This window comes from Barbus barbus, assembly GCF_936440315.1.
Source record: "Barbus barbus genome assembly, chromosome: 36".
Lineage (NCBI taxonomy): Eukaryota > Metazoa > Chordata > Actinopteri > Cypriniformes > Cyprinidae > Barbus > Barbus barbus.
The window spans coordinates 15,111,514-15,131,391 of NC_136714.1; the positions used below are offsets into that span (position 1 = coordinate 15,111,514).

The 19,878-nt window shown below is 38.4% G+C and overlaps 1 protein-coding gene across 1 annotated transcript in view; it reads left to right on the forward strand.

Annotated features, from left to right (window-relative positions):
* Positions 1-19,878, forward strand: part of LOC306855834 (zinc finger and BTB domain-containing protein 16-A-like) — a 161,978-nt gene that overhangs the window by 114,373 nt on the left and 27,727 nt on the right. Inside the window, exon 4 of the mRNA XM_079394740.1 lies at positions 1,088-1,174. Within this exon, the coding sequence (XP_079250866.1) occupies positions 1,088-1,174 (87 nt within the window). The remainder of the gene's footprint in view (positions 1-1,087; positions 1,175-19,878) is intronic.

Here is a 19,878-nt window from a genome sequence, read left to right on the forward strand (position 1 = left end):
ATCTGTATATCTATCTGTTATTTGATCGTTTTGTCACTTCAATGCTAATTTAATTCAAATTCAAACAGGTAGTCCACCCCAAGATTATACTAATGGTCAAGCCAGAAGCTGAAATGTCGGACCACTCAAGCAGCAATGTTTTGAATTTGCCACAGAGACCGTATTTACAGTTCAGTACTTCAGATTGCTTACTTAGTTTCTCTGCACTTAAAATTGTGTAAAGCACCCATTGCAGAAGAAATAGTGTTTTATGGTTAACAATTATTGAGTATGAATGCACTGAAGTAACCAGTTCTGAGGTCTGTGGTAGTCCTTCTTTATGTGCAGTTTTTTGTTTTAGTAATGATGTTTGATTTCTTGAGCCATTTAGAGGAACTAGTTTCGGACACATTTATTAGTTTATTGCTGAGTGGCATCATCTGCAAGAAATGCCTGACAGTACAGTACATTATGCAACTTTACAGTGGTTGCGAAATGGACAGTTTTTTTGTTTCTTTTATCTGAGCTATGACTTCCTGTTGTGCTTGTGAAGGCGGTAAGATTTAAAGAAATAAAGCTGACAGCTCTGTTACAAATTTTAAAAACTCCCTTTTGATCAAGCTGATTAATACAGTGTGAATGCAATACAGTGTTTCTGCTTAATTCTGATGTATAGATCAGATTGTATATTGGCATCCTGTGGTCTCACAGTTCCTCTTGGTGTCCCATTGCAACATCTGAACATGCTATGCGGATGTCTCATGTATGGCTTCTTGTTTTTATCTTCTTTTTAGGGTTGTGTTTGACAGCATATGTGGGATTTTTAGTGAAAGTGTGCCTTGAATGATAAATCCCTCTTATGATGCATTGCTTTCATTCCACAGTGAACACAAGATCAACGTCTGGCTTACATATCCTCCAAAACATTGTAAACAGTGTTTTTGCCAGCAAGTTTTACTGAAGTGATTCCAGCAGACTTCCAACTCCCAGGCACCAAATCATTTTAAGTATTACTGGGGTTCAAATAAGAGATATGACACCATGCACCACCCGAGGACCTCCAAAATGATGAAGATTTAATAACTTTATTATTTTTTTTGTCTTGTAGCTGGTGAGAAAGCCATCGTTTGTGACCAGTGTGGAGCTCAGTTTCAGAAGGAAGATGCTCTAGAGGCCCACCGGCAGATCCACACAGGTGCGACACAAACACCAACCCCCACACTACACACATCAAACACACTCAAATGTCCTGCATTCAGTATATGCAGCATGTCACTGTATGTACAAGTTTGGATTTGAGGGCCCACGTGTTTACATTTTAATAAGAGAAATTATTACTGTACCTAATGTCTTCTATTCTTTCAGGAAAACATGCAGCTTTCTTTTTCTGTTAACTAAATCTATTTTGTATTTTCTATGTCTTGTCATATGCCTTTGCAGAGTTTCATAATTAAGCTTTCTTAAATTCATATATATATATATATATATATATATATATATATATATATATATATATATATATATATATATATATATATATTTATTTATTTTAGGGCCGGGACTCAATTAAAAAAATTAATCTAATTAATTAGAGGCTTTGTAATTAATTAATCGCATTTTAATCGCATATAAATATTTGACCTGAGAACAGTGAGAATTAAGTTTTTTTTATATGGATTTTTAAATTTCCCATCCACAGGGCCAACCAAAGCGGTCTCATCAGCTTCTTTGTCCATGCTCACTGTGGTTTGTTTTTGGCTGTTTCTCAATATGCGTTCTTCAGCGATCTTGCGTCGTTGTGTTCTCGTTCTACGTCATCATTAACCGTCAAAGTTCAGTTCCAATTCTCAAGAACGCAAGTACAGAGGATGCATGAAAGCAGTTTCAAGAATATGTTCTTGAAACTGAGGATGCATCGAGTGCAGACTTGAGAGAATCAGCCGTTAGAAATCCCAGAAAACGCTGTGGGTGGCCGGTGTACGGAAGCCTGTAAGCTTTAAACTCGCTCTCGCAAATACTTAACGGCTCTTCAAGTTGAAAGTAAATATTTATCGTTTTGTTTTGGTTAATTTTAATAAAGTTATAAGACCCGGAGAAAGTCTGCATTTTTATTGGCATATTAAAATGAATCTTAACAGTAAAACATATAACGCTCTAAAATAAAACAATACAATTATATGAAAGTAATATCTATAATAGTATGAAATGTTTTAATAAGTTAAGCAGGAATGCAGTACATCTCAATTCTCATAAGTGTGCGTTCTGTGTTCTTGCGTCCTTCCGAGTTCGTTCTTCCAAGGAAGCCTGGCAAGACCGGTCTCCACGAGAACGCAAGTCCGTTCTTTCCGTTCTTGGAATTCTGAACGCTAGTTGGTGCTCCAGTATAATCGGTCCGCCGAAACTCATCCAGTGAGAAACGTTCCGCGGTGCAAAAATAAGTGCGATTAAAATGCGTTAAAAAAATTTAACGCGTTATTTTTGTGTAATTAATTAATCTAAATTAACGCGTTAAAGTCCCGGCCCTAATATATATATATATATATATAAATTAACAAAATTAACCCTATATTTGTATATACATATATGTGTATATATATGTGTGTGTGTGTGTGTGTGTATATATATATATATATATGTATATATATATATATATATGTGTGTATATATATATATATATATATATATATATATATATATATATATATAATGTGTATATATATGTGTGTGTGTGTGTAAGAAAATGGCAAGCTGATTACAATTGTTATAATTCTATTTAAAGGGGTCATCGGATGCAAAATTCACTATACATGTTGTTTGCTGTAGGAAGTGTGTACACATCCACCCTATAGTGATAAAAATCCACCTTTATTTTTTAAATCCCCTCTCTCAAATCAGACTGTTCTGATTAGGGTTGGGTATCGTTTGAATTTTATTGATTCCGATTCTGCTTATCGATTCCGATTCTTTTCGATTCCCAGTTTCAATTCCAATGTGATTAAATAATGATATCAAACATTTACCCTGTGTCTCTTTTTTTCAAACATAAAAACTGGACTCTTTAAGAGTTGTTTGTGTGTAAAATAGAACTGGATAAATTTAGTTTTTTTTTTTTTTCCCCAATGGAAGTTGTGGTTCTCATGATCCTGAAGAAAAAACATTAGACTCACTCAAGATGTACTTGTTTCATTACTGGATGAATCGGTGTTCTTGAATGAATCTCTTGTATGATTCAAAGACAAATACATTTTAACAGCCCCTTTTCGCCACCTACTGGAGTAACAATGTAATCGATAAATCTTCATTTGAAGTGTCAAATTACTTTCAAAAGGTGATTTACTCTATTTTAATCGCTACCATACACAAAGTTTATATCTGAACTACAAACTTTTATCCAAGTAGGCTACTTCTGTGATTTGAATGTTTGTAACACAGAAATAATGGTACTGTGTGGTTGAAAAGACTGTGAGGCTGTTTTCATTCATGACAGCTGCTCTCTTCAGGTCAATGGCAGCGCGAACGCAGCTTAAATGTTCAAATCACACTGGCTGATGTGATCGTATGCTGCACGGACGAACCAAGGGATCACAACATTGATCGCACACCTCAAAAGTTGAGGAATGAAACAGACATTGTAATTTAGGAATAGAATCATGTTGGTGTTTGAATCGTGTTTCTCGATCTTTAACGATCTATTAAATTAAAGTGCTTTGTCATGTTGGGGGTGACACCTCTTTGCAACATGTTTAGCTATCACAGATATTACACTTAGCTTTTTTGGCTTCTGATCGCAAATGTAGCCAAACTTTGGAGCGCTTAGATTAGCAAGCAAGGTCCTGGCAGATCGCGAGGTCCGGTCCTCACAGATGAAGGGAAAAAAAAGTGCATAGGAATCGATAAGCGAAATCCAAATTTTAATTTGACAACAAGTATCCAATTCCTGACCTTAAGTATCCGATTCTGGAATCGGAGTCGATTTTTGAACGTAGATAACGTAGTTCTGTACAGACCGCTCCCACGATAGTTGATTGACACGGCCATCTTACCTTAGACCCACCCTGAGTGTGCTGTGAGCTGTCTCCCACTGTGTCGAATCTGGTACGGGGAAGACAAGAATGTCTCCGATTAAGCGAATGAAGTGTTTAGTTGATGTAATTATGAACATAGCAGTCGTCATTTACTCTCGACATCTGGGCCGCTGAAGACGCAGAGGATTGACGTTACTTACGTTTTTGAAAGGAATGCGCCTATCTGCCTAAATGCGTCTGTTCACTCGAATCATTCGTGATCCAGCTTCACCTACAGAAGAAGTGAGTAAAAGGGTTTGTATGAATCTTTGCTAACTAGCAAGCTACGCAGCTGAAGTTTACAGTCTGCTCGTCACCCCACGGAAGAGAGGGGTGGGGTGAGCAGAGCTCATTAGCATTTAAAGCAACATGGACTAGAACAGCGTGCTGAAAACAGCTGATTTTGACAGGGTAAAAAAGGTGTTTTTTACTCTACCAATGAGAAATTTTAACCAAAGTATGTTAGACTTTTCATTAAGACCCTAAAGAATCAAATCAACTTGTGGAAAATGGGCATCCGATGACCCCTTTAAGTATGAATTTTAATTAATTCTAAATGTAAAAAAAAATTAAGAATTGTAATATTGCTTTTATAATTTAATTAATTTATGCAAATTAATTATGCATTAATTATTTACTTTATTTACAGTATGAGTAAATAGAGGGGGGTTTTTTCTTTTTAATCTAACTTTTGGGGACTGTATCCATGCAATATTAAATATATTTTCGATTTATTTATATTTACAAAACAAGCAATGTAATACAGAATGCAAATCGAATCATATACGTTTGCATTCTAGGAAGAGAAGTTCACTGTGTGTTTATTCGCAAAGCGTGGTAAACAATCAGCCACCTTGGTTATTTATAAACGAATAAAGTTTGAGCCTCGATCATGTGTTTGAAGAGTTGCGTCCAACAATTTCTTTGGAACACATGGTGACAGGCAAATGTTTACTGGAAGAGGTGAAAGGCAAGCCACTCTAGCAGGTATGGGGTAAAGCTGGAAACCAACTCCAACAATTACGCACATACATACCTGCTTGTCATTCTAGGCAGGCAAAAATGATTGGTTGTGAGAAACAGGGTAATTGTTGTCAGGCTTGGTTGGATCTGTTTGTTTATTAGGTGCCCTCAAAACAATGTTGTGGCATGGAAGGAAGACCTCTCCAGTTTCCGCCTCTGCTTACGAACTTGATGGCAACCCGAGTGGGGTATGTGCTCATGTGCACCTGACCCTGATATGATGACCTCTGCTGGGTTGCTGGACACGAGAGCTGTGCTGATGCATGTGGACCTCCGTACACTGCCATGCAATGACTCCTCATTTTTCAGACAGCCCTCGCTATCTGCCCTTGGGAGAATGTTCTAGCACAAACGTGTCTAGCACTCCACAGCATAACAGTCTGGCTCGCTTAGATCACTTTGGGTATAGAAAGCACCGTTATTGCATTACATTTGTGATCATGTTCCCATTTTGTTGTGCTGAAAAGATTCATCACACCCATGTGGCCTTGAATCACCTTCAGGAACTAGGTACTTGAGATTGACATCATTAAAATGTACAGTCAATAGTTCAGCATATTGAATTAGGTCTTTCATATGTAAGTGGACACACTTGAATGAAGCTTTTAGGGCTGCCAAAATGGCATGAGTGAGTGTTCAGAACTTTAATCACTGATGTGATACAGACAGTCATTTTAAACCGGCATCAAATGCGATTTGGGTGAGTATGTTTTGAAAATGTGTGAAGGCTTCAAACAGTCTATCTGTAGTTCATTGTGGCTTTAATATTACTTCTGCAAACACTGTTTCCTGACCTTGGGCCATCAATACAAGGAAAAAAATGAATCGTTCAAAATACCGATTTGGTGAGATAAATCATATATGAAATCATCATTTGTGTGTGTGTGTGTGTGTGTGTCAGTGTTGGGGAGTAGTTAACTACAAGTAGCGACGCTACTAACTTAACTACATTTTTCAGTAGCTTGGCAGTAGCTCAGTTGCTTTTTAAACAGTGTAGCTTTTCCAGTAGCTAACTACTTTTTGCAGCAAGTAGCGGTATAGCGCGAGCAAAAGCTACATTGCGTTTTGTCGAGCCTGCGCGCATCAGCGCGATGCAAGGATATTCTTCATGTTAGATTACAAACTCATTTTTTGCCATTACCGCCACCTGTTGTTTAATCACGCATCTTGCGGCTAACGGTTCACTGACGTACAGAAGTGGGTTGACACACCCATATTATCCATGATGGAGCAAGACGTGGCGGCAGATTTGGAGGATGGAGAAACAACTAACGTTAATTACCCATGGCCTTATTTGTCCAAGTTCATGTCTCTCAAAGAAACGACAAGTAAAGGTTACACTTTTTGTAACAGTCTGAGATATTTGAGTGTTGTGTGTAATAAAACAATACTCTTTGAAATCATAATTGTATTGCATTGTTTTAAACACTAAATATTTTACTTAAAACATTCCTCAGACACTTATTCAGTTATTTATAATATACGTTGTTCAAAAAAATCAAAAGTAGTTTCAATGTAGCTAGCTACTTTTTGATAGTAACTTGTAGTGTAGCTAACTACTTTTCCAAAAGGGTAGCTTGACTGTAGTTTAACTACTTTAACTTACGAGTAGCTTGTAGCTTGTCAAACTACAGTTTCAGAGTAGCTTCCCCAACACTGGTGTGTGTATATATATATCTATATCTCTATATCTATATACACATACATACACACACGTTATATTTAATAGTACTTGGAATAAATGAAAATAACAGTTCTACATCTTATAATAACACATAACAATAAATAGAAATAACAGGTCGACATACTTTTTTATCGAATTGTACTTTTATAGTACTTTTTATATTTATAATAATTATTTTATAGTACTCAAAATAATTAAAATTTGAAATAAGTTCTACATCTTTTTATATTTTATTTTATTTCAAGTAAATATTTTTTCAAGTACAATTTTTACATTTTATATACAGTTTTGATTCATTATTTCTTTTTTATTTATATATATATATATATATATAATAGCTGCTCGCATTAAATTCAAGGCATTAATGTTTGCCTACAGAACCACCACTGGCTCTGCACCCCTTTACCTAAATTCATTACTTCAGACTTATGTTCCCTCTAGAAGCTGGCATTCTTCAAGTGAACGACACATTATTGTGCCATCCCAAAGACACACAAAAACACTTTCACGGACTTTTTCATTAACTGTTCCCATCTGGTGGAATGATCTGCCCAACTCAATCCGAGCAGCTGAATCCTTACCCATCTTCAAGAAACGGCTAAAAACTCATCTGTTCCATCTTTATTTGACCCTCTAACTCTAGCACTCTCTATTCTAATTTTATTTGATCTATATGTCTTTTTATAAAAAAATAAAGAAATAATAATAATAATAATTGTCTGTACTGCGTTAGGCTAACCAAGACTTGTAATAGCACTTGCACGTTGTTGCTCTTTTGTTGGTTTTTGATTGCTTCTTATGTCCTCATTTGTAAGTCGCTTTGGATAAAAGCGTCTGCTAAATGACTAAATAAATATATATATATATATATATGTGTGTATGAATCAGTTCAAAATTGTTTTATCTCTTCTCTCTCTCTCTCTCTCCATATTTTTATCAAAAGTATGTTTTAATTGAAATATTAATTGTTGATGCATATTTTTCTTCACCTTTATTGTCGACTAAATAAAAACATTCTTTATTGACCATTTTCACTAGTAATTTCACTGACAAAATTAACCCTAACTAGCTTTTGGCTACTGAATAATTGCTATTAAAATGCTATTTTATTGCTCTAGTGATTGCAAGTCTTTAGGAAACTTAATTGGCAAATAAACACACAATGAAATTGTTGATATTCACAGTTTGCCAATTCATTGTGAATATATCATGAATATTTAATGTATCCAGCCCAGCTCTCTCCCGGTTTTAGAGCTGGTTTGGTGCACTTTGTGTTATTTGACAGACATGCGTAAAAGGCTTGCCGTGCCCTTGCTGACCGGGCCTCCCGAGAGCCTTGACCAATATGGGGCCCGTTGTAAATAGGGGTTAAACAGGGCTAACGATCAGAGAAAGGCATACCAGTGGAAAAGCCTGGCTAAATATAGATTTGGAGTCTGGAGTAAAAAAGAATGGGCAGTGAAACTTGTCTTCCTGCCAGGGACCTGAACAGCAGTGAGGCCAGCCTCCCCTGTGGCTACCAGGCTTATATTTTAAATGTGCTATAACGCATGGCTAGTTCGATACGCTGGCTTTTTTTTCCACAGTCCCTCAATATGCTCACCCATATGCTTCATTTTCACAGCCTAGATAGACTTGAAGTGGGTTATTGGGGGTTTTATGTCTGTGGCTTCATGATTTTTTTTTTTCCTGAACACTAGCCATGACACGCAGACATCCACATTTTGCTACGCACTGAGGGTGGTTTTTGAATCATTTTTCGAGATGGTGTAAAGACCACAACAGGAAATGCTTACATTTCACCTTGTTATCTCCCACTGTTAGTCAGATCAGAGTGACAAACCCTGCATCCAAAACCTTGATTCGAAGCCAAGTCTGATTTTGCTCTGCTCACGTTATGCTAACAGTTACTTTACAGGCCAAAAACCACATCTCTGCCCCCACACCAGCCCTAGTGGATATGTAACTCGCAGTTGCACCCTCTTTATAAATAGTTAACGGCTGTTGGCATGGTGGTGGTGTTTACAATGGACAAAGTTTTCTTGTCGTTGTAAACATCCAGGTCTCGGTTTTCAAGTTGGCAGCTCGACTGGCAAAAGGCTGAAGTGCAGGGAGCAGTGGTCATTTCCTGTAATGCTCAGTTCAGGAGAACTGCCGATGAAGTCGACCTGCATGCATGAATGACGAAACAAAAGCCATTCATGGAAAATCAGATGCCACAATGATTGAATAACACGGCAATAACAAAACGGCAACAAAATTAGGGACGATGGAATGAGTCCTGACTGATAGGATATTGAATTTGTTTAATTTTCTCTTTTAAAGAGCAAACCCCCCCCCACCTGAATACAGTGTGTGGTTGGCAGATTATTATTTTCTGCTTCTCTCTAAAGCAGCAGAGATGTTTTTTGTCCTAAAAACATTGAGATTCTTGTCCTTTGCATGTTTTCTGCAAACGGAACAGTCCATTGTGTTACTCCTGTTTCACACATACTCTGTTTGCAGAACGTATGTGGTGTTTTGGGGTTTTTTTGCACCCATGTTAACGGATTAGAGCAGGGCTTTTCGATTAGCTTCATATTTGACGGTGGCCGAGAGAGCTCAACACGCTGCAAATAGAAAAAGCACCAGCAAATCAAGAAAAGATCTTCATCGATTTGACAGCAGGTGCTGCAAATGCTCACAACACAAACAAATAAAGAATTTTATTTGCAGCGCGTTTCTTTGTTTGGTTGTGAGTATTTGCAGTGCGTTTCTTTATTTGTTTGTATTGTGAGCATTTGGAGCGCGTGTGTTGTAAAATTGATGAAGTTGTTTTCTTAATTTGCAGGTGTTTTTTCTATTTGAGCTCTCTCGGCCACCGTAAAAGTATCTAAAATCTGATTAAAATTCTAGTTAAAAGAGCTTTTGTTAACTTGTTTGAGTTTTAGATGGTCGGCACGATTCCTGCCTCATTCCAGACTAACACCGCCACTTCAATGGGTCCCTTTGTAGGCTCGTCTCATTTCTGTTGATGTCAGAGAAATCAGCTGCTGTGATATGTTGATTGGAAGAATAAGGGGCCTTTTGTGTACAGCCTGTAGTATTTCAGACTGATAAATTGGGTACGTTTCACCTAATTATTTACATGTTCTATTTATTCAGCATTTGATAGTCCTCTGTGCAGCAAAGAACATAGATAAGGTTATCTGAAAGCATCAAAATAGCTTGTAATATACCTGAACTTTACAGTGTGGCTCTTCGAATGACTGTTGATGGCATTCCTTGGCGAGGTGTTTGCCGCCTGTGACGTCAGGGGCATTTAGGCAGTTGGAGAGGTTAGTTAAGGCGCAGAAATGGCCGGTCGTGTTTGGTGCCAGGACTCTGATAGAAAAACAACATCATGTGCTGTTGTTGACGCACAGCCCCAGTGCTACTGGAGTCTCAGCTCTGACCTACTTTAAAGGGCAGCCCAATTTGAAGAGATTTCAGCTCCACGATCACTTATCTCAAGGGACTGCAATGAAACATTCACTCATGAATCCTGCTTAAGGAGCCTTTGTGTGTTTTTGTGCATTTTAAATAAGGGGTATTGACTTTTACAGAGTGTGAAACGGCATGTCTCATTTCAATCCGAAGCACTGATATGATGTCTAGCCGAGAGAAGTGCTTTACCACACACAGCGGTGCTTTATTTGCTGTGACGGCTCGAATGGAAGATTTGAGGCGAGGGGGGAAAGTTCCAGCTTTTCTACTGAAGCTACAAAACTCAGAATTGTGTTTTGACAAAACTATTATGAGGAAACTGACCATGAATCTCCTGGGTCTCAGCAATCAGATCTCTATCATTGAATCGGTTAGACTTCCAGGACTCTCCCGCTCAGTGATACGCCTCGAAACATCACAGCCATTAGTTTACCGTTCACAGATACTGTTATAGACGAGGTCGGTGGCGTAGTTGTCACACAGCCTTCTTTAAACTGGCCGAGCAGCTGACTGCATGTAAATCCAGATATAATAGCAGCGGCTCCCCCTTCCCTCTTGATTTCCTCTCATCCTTTTTAAGTCTTGTGTTACAGGGAAAATATGCAAACCATTTTGGAGAGAGAGCAGCGGATTTGCTCGGTGGGAACACGGCGTTACTCCAGTGAACCAGGCCACAGAGTAAACACTTTCTTCTCTGAAGCCAGAAATAGTTTTGACAGAGCGAGAGAAAGGAATTGAGCAACACGGCTATGTTTTGGCACAGCGAGAAAGAGAAAAGAGTGCTTTTTTTGGGTTCCCTCGCCCCCCCCCCCCATCACCCACATCTGAAAATATCCCCGAATAATGTGCCCAAAGGCTTCCACTTCTCAACCCCTTCATGAGCTTGTCACTCTCGCAAATGGGGTCGGTGCCACTGGTAAACACAACTCATGTCATACCCCTCTATTAACTCAATCACACCGCTACTAGTAGAACGGCTGTTAGGCATTTAGTTAATTGTGACGTAATTAACCTGTCAGTGTGCATTAAAGTTGCACAAGCCAATTCGTATGAACGTAGGCTGGTTTTGGCATCCTTTTCAATATACACAAAGGCAATTTTGTTTGCTATAGTGCTCCAGAGGAGACCAGAAGCATTATGCCCATGAGGGGCCTTTGAGAATTTGACAAACTATGACTATTTTTTTCCCCTGTGGAACACAAAAGTTATCATGATGTCAGTGTTGCTTTTTCCGTAAATAAAAATAAAATAAAAAAACGAAAGAAAGAAAAGAGAAAGAAAGAAAAATGTTTGCACTAGCAGCCAGAAGATTGGAATATATATATTTTTTTTAATTTTTGAAAGAAGTCAAGGCTGCATTTATTTGAACAAAAATACATTAAGAATTGTAATATTTACTTATATTTAAAATAACTGTTTTCTGTTTGAATTCTATTTTAAAATTTTATATATTACACACATTCCTTTTAATTTTTTTTATTTTTAAATGTCAAACAAATGTTAAAATATTAAAGTTTTAATATTTCAAATGGATAATATCATATATTATAATATAATATAAAATTATTTTAACAATTTAATATTTAAAAATATCAAACATAATTTGAAAATAATAAAAAATATAGAAATACACATTTTTACATTTATAATATTTTTATATTTATAACTATATATTTATAATTTCTAAATGTCTTTTAAATGGCACCATTTTATTTTTTTTATTTATTTTTTCCCACCATAGTTGCATAATGTTCCTGAAAGTCACCTTCAGGACAGGACACTTACAAGAAATACTCTCAGGGGCATTACTTTATTCCAAATGTGTTTTTCAGTGCCATTTTTTTTTTTTTTTTTTTGTACAGGACAATGAGCTCTTAGCCTGAATTGTGGCAGTGTTTGTAGGTAAAGGCTGATGGGGTTGGATCGCTCTGAGACAGCATGGCATCAGAAATGGTGTCCATGTGCCGGTCAGCTGCAGCTGATTAAATGACTATTAGCTGTGCCAGACTCTATCCCCATATCTCATTCTACATCCATTACTGAGCAAGCTGTCCCACTCTCAAGCGGAGGACCCATCTGTCTGAGCCCCGCTGACCGCCTGCACCCAGCTTGGTTACTGTAGGCCTTCATTATCCTCATTGCAGGTTGGCTGTACACTTGCTATTATTGCTGCATTGATGTACGAACTAACTTAATTTCCCACTATTTTTAGTGGCAGCGTGAGAGTGATAGCTATATAAAGCACATCTTCTACTCATCATCTTTTTTTTTTTTACATGAGAACAAAAAAAAAACACTAATATGTATCTTAAGTCTCTTCGTACTTACGATTTCCTAAAGTAGCAGCTTGAGCATATGATATCCTCGTAACTGTTTTCCCTTTCCTGTGTCATAAAAACTGTGGTTCCACATGCAGCTCTGCCCGCTCTGTTTTGAGCTTGCAGGGTGAATAACAGGTGACACGGAGCAGACTTTAAACCTGAAATCATTTGACCCCCCATGTCAATTTAGCTTTTCAAGCTCTATTCAAAGGGCTGTAAGATTTAAACGAAAAGACTGAAAATGATTATCTGAATGCGTTATGTGGGATTTTGCCGGTCCAGCAGAGGCAGCAGCTTAGTTTGCTGTTTGACGCTTAAATCCTTTGAAGTGATGTGTGTGTGTGTGTGTGTGTGTGTGTGTCCTTACACCAGGTCTATTGAACACAAGATTTTTATTTTTTCCTCTCCTTTCCCCAAATGCAGAGGGCACAAGTGCTTGGACTCTGTATCAGTGACCAAATTAAATCAAGCGCAAACCGGCCTGGCCTCTCTGTTTTTTCACAACTAATTTTTTTCCTAGATAGGATCTAAATGAGTTTTCCAGTGGGTGAGATGCTCAGTTTGATGATAGATACCATGTGCAGACATGCAGCCAACACCCAAAAGTAATCATCTGTTGGCAAGAATGTTTAGCCATTAGGCGAACTATAAATTCCCACAATGAGCTCCACTTTTATCAACTAAGTCGATGTAAGCGGTCCGCTTGGGAACTTCGGCCCTTCGACGAAGACCCACCGCAGTCGACGGGCTGAGCCGAGGGTCACCATCCCAGCTTAGTAGGTGCAGTGGGGGGAAACGGGGTTTTGTGGCATCTCTGCATGATGGCCGCAGCATGCATTGTTTCTCGGCGGAGATTTGACAGCAAATAGTGATGTCTAAATTCTTCTGGCACGGTGTTAGGGAAGAATCTCGACGAGAGAGAGGCTTTGTGAGGAGAGACAGCAGCACATGTCCAAAAGAAAATAAAAGTTTTGTGGGGAGATTATGGACTCCTGTAGGCCCAGCGATTCACGTGCTGTAAAGAAGCCAGCAGGAATCTCCCGATCTTATCCGCCAAACTCGCCCGAGATGGGACGCCCCTGCCCGCTACAATAAGACTCATCCTGTGTTGAACAAGCATTATCCGCCTTGGTTCTGAATGCGTTTGTATCTCGACGCTAATAACCATAGGTAATTAAATGCTGAGGGAGAGTTAAGATATGAAAAGGAGAACTGAAGTACAGGGCAATCTTCTGCTATGATAAAACTCAAAAACCATACACACACAGACCCTTTGTGATTGAGCTTCCCACCTTGAAGTATCCCTGTAATGGATTAACCCCCGTCCCACGAGTGGCCTGAATAGACAAGGATTCACTGGAGACGCAACAGAGCTACTCCACAATGGGCCAGTCCTCTTTTGTTCCTTCAGCTTTTCTAGTAAATCCAACCCCCCCCCCCCCCCCCCCCCCCCCCAAACCCTGTAATTAGATGTGAGCTGTTTGCAGACATCCCAAAAGTGATCTGTACAAAGCACAAAAAAGTGTACCCTTTAATTTACAGTGCAAATACTTTTCCATTAGCGATGGGGGATTTGGTGCTGTTTGTTCCTCTGAAAGGAGAAGAGGGAGTGAAGGGAGGTGGAAGACACTCTTCTGTTACTTAATTGTGAACTCTGAGATTAGTGTGAACACTTCCAACCTTTCACCCCAAACAAAGGAGCGATCAGGTCTTGTTGCCTAGTGACACAGCCTTCACACTGGCCAAATTAACCAGTGAGCTGGTTCTCACTACCTGTGCCTGTGCAGTTGATGGAGCAGCGAGTGAATGATTCCATAACAGCTTTTGCTCTTTGTCTTCATTTCTGGGCCAGATATAAATGCCTTCATATACCTGGCTACAGTAAAGACCTTCATATCTCTGCATTTATAAAAGGTGAATATTCACATTTTTATGTGAGTTTTCGATAGGTTCAAAGCTCTATTCCTGTGTGGTATTTATTTTATTTTACATTCATATAACAGTGATATGCAAATGCTCAAAAGTAAGGCTTTTATGCTGCCAGTAATTTTTATTTTATTTTATTATTATTATTTTTTTAACCCTGCAAACATTTTCACTGGCTCCACCACACTTTTATTTATTTTTTAGCAATGCATATTTAAATATTTTATTTTGCGTATTATGTAATACTTCATATTTTTCATACTTTAACCCCCGGTTTCACAGACAAGGCTTAAGCTAGTCCCAGGCTAAAATGCATGAAAATATCTTGCTCTGACGTATCTTAAAATATGTCAGTGTCATTGTTCTGTGTCAAGATGCACATCTTAATGTTTTCTTCTAAGGCATTTTTGTAAAAATTGCTTAAATATCTTAATTTAACTAAGGTCTAGTCCTGGCTTAAGCTAAGCCCCGTTTGTGAAACCGGGCCTAAATTCATTAAATGATTTTCTTTACAATTTTACAAAAAGACAAGCAAATTATTTATGCATTTATGATGTAACATACATCTATATTTAATCCAAGACTCGCTATTTCTCTACATAGCTCATCTCTTTCAACTATAATATACATCTATAATTAATAAGCATACTTTTGATTAAAAAAAAAAAACTAATACATATGATGCAATTTTTTATTTTTAGTTTTCATCCATGTTTGTCAAAAATAAGTATTATTAATGGTATTTGTTAATGCACAAGTAACTGCAATGATGCTAGGTGGTTGCTAGGTCAGAAGAGCCAACCCAATCCTAGATATGCTTTTTTTGTCATCTTTAAAAGTATTTTCTATCTGTTTTCCAAGCAACTTTATTTATTTGCATGTTAAATTGACCACCAGGTGAAAATCATTAGTACGAGTGCTTGTAAAATAATAGCATACATGCATGCATGATTAAGTACCTATGCACCTAGGTTTTATAGAGGTTTAGGAGTTTGTTGAAACCCCTAACCCAAGTATGAGCAGTAGTAATAGTGTTGCTTGCCTTAGCAATGATTATATGTAAGCTCTTCACCTTCAGTTTCTCTCATTCCCCTATGCCTGCATGTTCCCAAACAGAGTTGAGTTGTGAGCTCAGGTGGGAGCCATTACGCCATGGAGGCTTGCCCTTATCAGTCAATAGCAGGTTTCCAGAGACTAGGATTGTTTTGATAGATGATACCTGGTCACTCGCTCACAAGTCACACAAAGCAGAAGAAATGAAATGCTAGGCTAGATAAGATATCACTGAAAATACTCAACCATTGATTGCTCAGTCATAAAGGTTGGGTGTGCGGCGGTCCGAGTTAATCTTTCCTCCTGTTCTTAAAACACGGGACCCAGAGTAGCATCGGGTTCAGATGCAGCCTTGAGCACCTCAGTTTGGTGCGTTTGTGTTGAAAATGAATGCTTTTGTCCTTTATTCGCATCTGCGGGTAGAAGAATGCTCTTCATTAATTTTTTTTTTAGGCGTCCTGCTGATATAAGATGTTTGGATGTGTCTATTTACTTGGGTTTTTTACACATACACACACACACACAAAGAGAAGAATAAAGGAATGTTGTTAGGGTCTTTCATCCCCCCTGTCACTCTGTAGGATTGGGTGTCTGTCCAGCTCAGAGGCCTGCCTGTGCGGCCCGGTGCTGACCACAGCTCCAGAATGTGATTGATTATGTGGGGTTTTTGCCATTGAGAACCTTTCAACAGTTCCAGGGGTCACAGGGTCATCTCATCCGCAAATCTGCTTCCTTTTGTACAGTGAGACACACAAAACCTTTTTCTCCCTTCTTTACCCTGGGAAAACGGGGGATGGGAATGTCATTTAAACAGCTCTCTTCTTTTACCCAGTTTCTTTCCCCATATGGCTTTCTTTAAACGTCTGATAATTCACACGGCAGTTTTCTTTAAAGCACTTTGACAGAAAATTTAAGAAATTTTGGCTCTGTAAGAGGAGTAGTGACGTTAAAAGCATTTTAATAGATACCTTCAGATAAGTGTGCTTGTATTTAAAGAGCTGGCAGCAACAGGAAGCTAGATTAGAGAATTATGCTCTTATATGTAAATGATCTAACTGTGCAATCTAATTTTTTGAATGTATTTTGATCTTGTTTAACTAATTCCCATCAACATCAGATTTATGAGACCTATCAAAATTTTGCAATCAATCTCTATTATCCTATATTTAAGTTGCTTTACAACTATAATAAAGCTTTAAAGGACAAATACAGTGGGAAAGCTGCTGCTAGGCACCCTGCTGCTTTGATATGTGGTCGACAGAACAGTGTAATTCAGAAAATGTGCCAGTCCTTGGCCTTTAGGCTCAGGTCTTTGTGGTCATACGCCCTGGATTACACTTTAACCTCAGGGAGGGTCTCTAGGAGAGGTGAAAGGCCAGTAGCCTCGTTTGGAGGGAAAAAAGAAAGTCCTCTCTCTCCTCAGGAATGCAGTATCTTCTCACACAATAACCTCAGTTAGGGATTTCACTGCTGATAAACATTCACCTGAGACCCTCAGGAGTCGCACCCTGGATGCAAGGTCTTGTTTGCGATGTCTCTCTGTCATAACAGATTGTGGCGCGCATTCCTCATACAGACGCCGTTTCTAGACGTTCTCGCAGGAGGTGGCGTTTCTTCTGAGATTTTTATGTGTGTGTGTGATGTGTATGTGCCATTATGTCTCTGAGAGCACTAGGGATTCAGACTAACCCTTCAAAAGAATGTGTGGTATACAAACCGGTCTGGTTTTAGAAACAAGAGTCTTATCCTGTGTTTGCTGTAATTTGCAGGGCTCAAGGTCTATGAGATATACGGCCATGAGAGAGGCCAGAGACTCCCAAAGCGCACGTCTGATTTGTGGCAGGCGGAGGAAGAAGGCACTAGACTACAAACATTGAGAGTAAAAAAAAAAAATAGTCTAGTTTATGTGCATTTATTTAATCTACTCTGTGGTTTTGGTTTATATAAAGAATGGATGCCTTGCTCTTATTAAACCAATATTGGCTTTAATATTACACTCAGTTTCTGTAATTTTTAGAAAGAAAGCCTTGTTCCAGGATCTGAACGAATGTAAAGGGTCTATTAATGCGAAATGAGTGAGAAACTTGCCATTTAATGAGCGGTTTTCATGTGTAGAATAACGCACGCTCCTATGTTATCCATATGCTCAGAGGTCATTTAAGGTCTGTCTACGTGTTAACTCGAAGCTTGTGTGGCCGCTGCCTGTGAGGGCAAGTAGAGCTCCCCCTGCTGGACGTCACAAAGGTAGTACACTTGATGGCATACTCGAGCCCCTCTTAACCTGTTCTTATTTTCTTCATCATTCATTATTCTTTATTATATGAAGACCAGCAAAAAATTACAACTGTATTTCAATACAGCATGTCTATGTAGAAGTGCACTTCGACTACATATAAAAGTCGTTCAGATAACTTTGTAACACCACCATGCCAATCCTACTTTCTGTCTGTTGGTTATGAAATGCATCCTTTGATATTTTTCCCACGTGGCTCCAAACAAAGCAGACACAATTGAAACCAAGTCACCAACCTTGAAATATGACAGCTAAACGTGCGCACTAGATGTGTTGTTGCATCGATTTGATTTGATTTTGTCACTCTCGCTGTGTTTCTCTATATCGCTCCATCTCTCTCTCTCCTCGCTCGCTGATTCATTCTCAGGTCGGCCACGGCACATGGATGCAGCGCATTGTGAATTCACAGAATGACATTTGTGACCACGGGCTCTTTGAAAATATCGCTGTTCTAGTACCTGACGGCCCGTTAATATGATTCCAAAGCATATCCCCTTCACATATAGGAAGTCGAATGTAAAAGAAAATATAGAGCTAGACTTCTCTGTGATTGAAAAGGAGAGACTGCATATAACTATATGTTTTCTTGTTTAGAAGCAAGTGAAATGCCAGGAAGCTTGCAGCAGCGCAGGGATGCCAGTTTGCTTGTATGTGGTTGGAATAATAAGATATCACCTTAAGATCTTATTTGACGGCTCTCTGCACTTCTGTCCCATGACAAATGCTTTGATGATAATCAGGCGGCAGGACTGGAGGTCAGCCAGTATCTCATTGGGAGTGACCCGTGTTTGGTGATTCTAACTGTCAGAGTAGTTCCTCACATCTGTGAAAGATGTTGTTTGTGTGTTTTGAGAATGTGTTTGGGCATGCAGAGCCTTCTTTCCTTTTTAAAAGCTCATTACTGGGTGAATTAACAGGTGTTAACACACAGGATAAATGACAGGCTGATGAAAGCATCTCCTCCAGTATCAAATGTAAATTAATTAGATTCTATCTAAATTAAACACGCCACGAAATCATCATGGGGCGACGGGGCCTTTTTGAACATTTGGTGGGCTTGAGTTTTACGAACTGATAATGTTTCTTTTTTTATTTATTTATTTATTTATTTTGCTGTTTGAAGCACACTAAGCCCCTGATTCTTTTCCCATGGACCCTTTAAGCAGCTCCAGTTGTCTAATGCATCCTCTAATGAGCTCTCACAATGAAAACATCTCTTAGTTTATTGCTGTTTTTTTTAAACCTTCCATTTTCACCAAGGAGTTTTACCTGGGAGTGTATAGTGCACGCCTGCCACGCTCAACAACTGCAAAGCCGAATCAATTGGCTTTCTAATGGAATTAAAAAGGGGGTTGAAGTGATCGAGACAGACCTCTATATTAGTTGCTTCAAAAGCGTTTCCCCTAGGCCCCTCGTTTTTTCTTTCCTCCCCAAGCACCGATGCTGCTTGATCGACACTCAGCTGATCTATAAATAAAGTCTTTTCTTTCTTCACAAAGACTTTGCGGTTTACTGTTTGTCCTCAAGGTCAGGGTCAGGCTGTTCTGAAAAGACATGTTCCAGTGATCATTAGGAAAATAACCTGGTCCTAATTGACTTGGGCAGCTTCTGTCAGCTGTTTGAGGAAAGCAACTCTGAATTTCTCTCAGATTTCCCTTGCTGTCTTTTTTTTTTTCTTCCTCGTTCTCATTTGCACCAACTTGCTAAAAGAACAACAAATCTACGTTGGGAATGAAGGCTTTAGCACCTACTTCTAGTAAACACTGCAAACAGATAAAAACTATGGTACAGTACAGGTACATCTGTACATTTTGTATATTGTGACTTTCACAATATACAAAAAAAAATTGAATATTGTGAAAGTCAATTTTTTCTTGTAACTTATTTAAAAAAGTGAAACTTTCATATATTTTAGATTGATTACATGTAAAGTAAAACATTTAGTTTTAATTTAGATGATTAGAGCTTACAGCTCATGAAAGTCAAAAATCAGTATCTCAAAATATTAGAATATTTACATTTGAGTTTCAATTAATGACCATCCCTACAGTATAAATTCCGGGTAGCTCT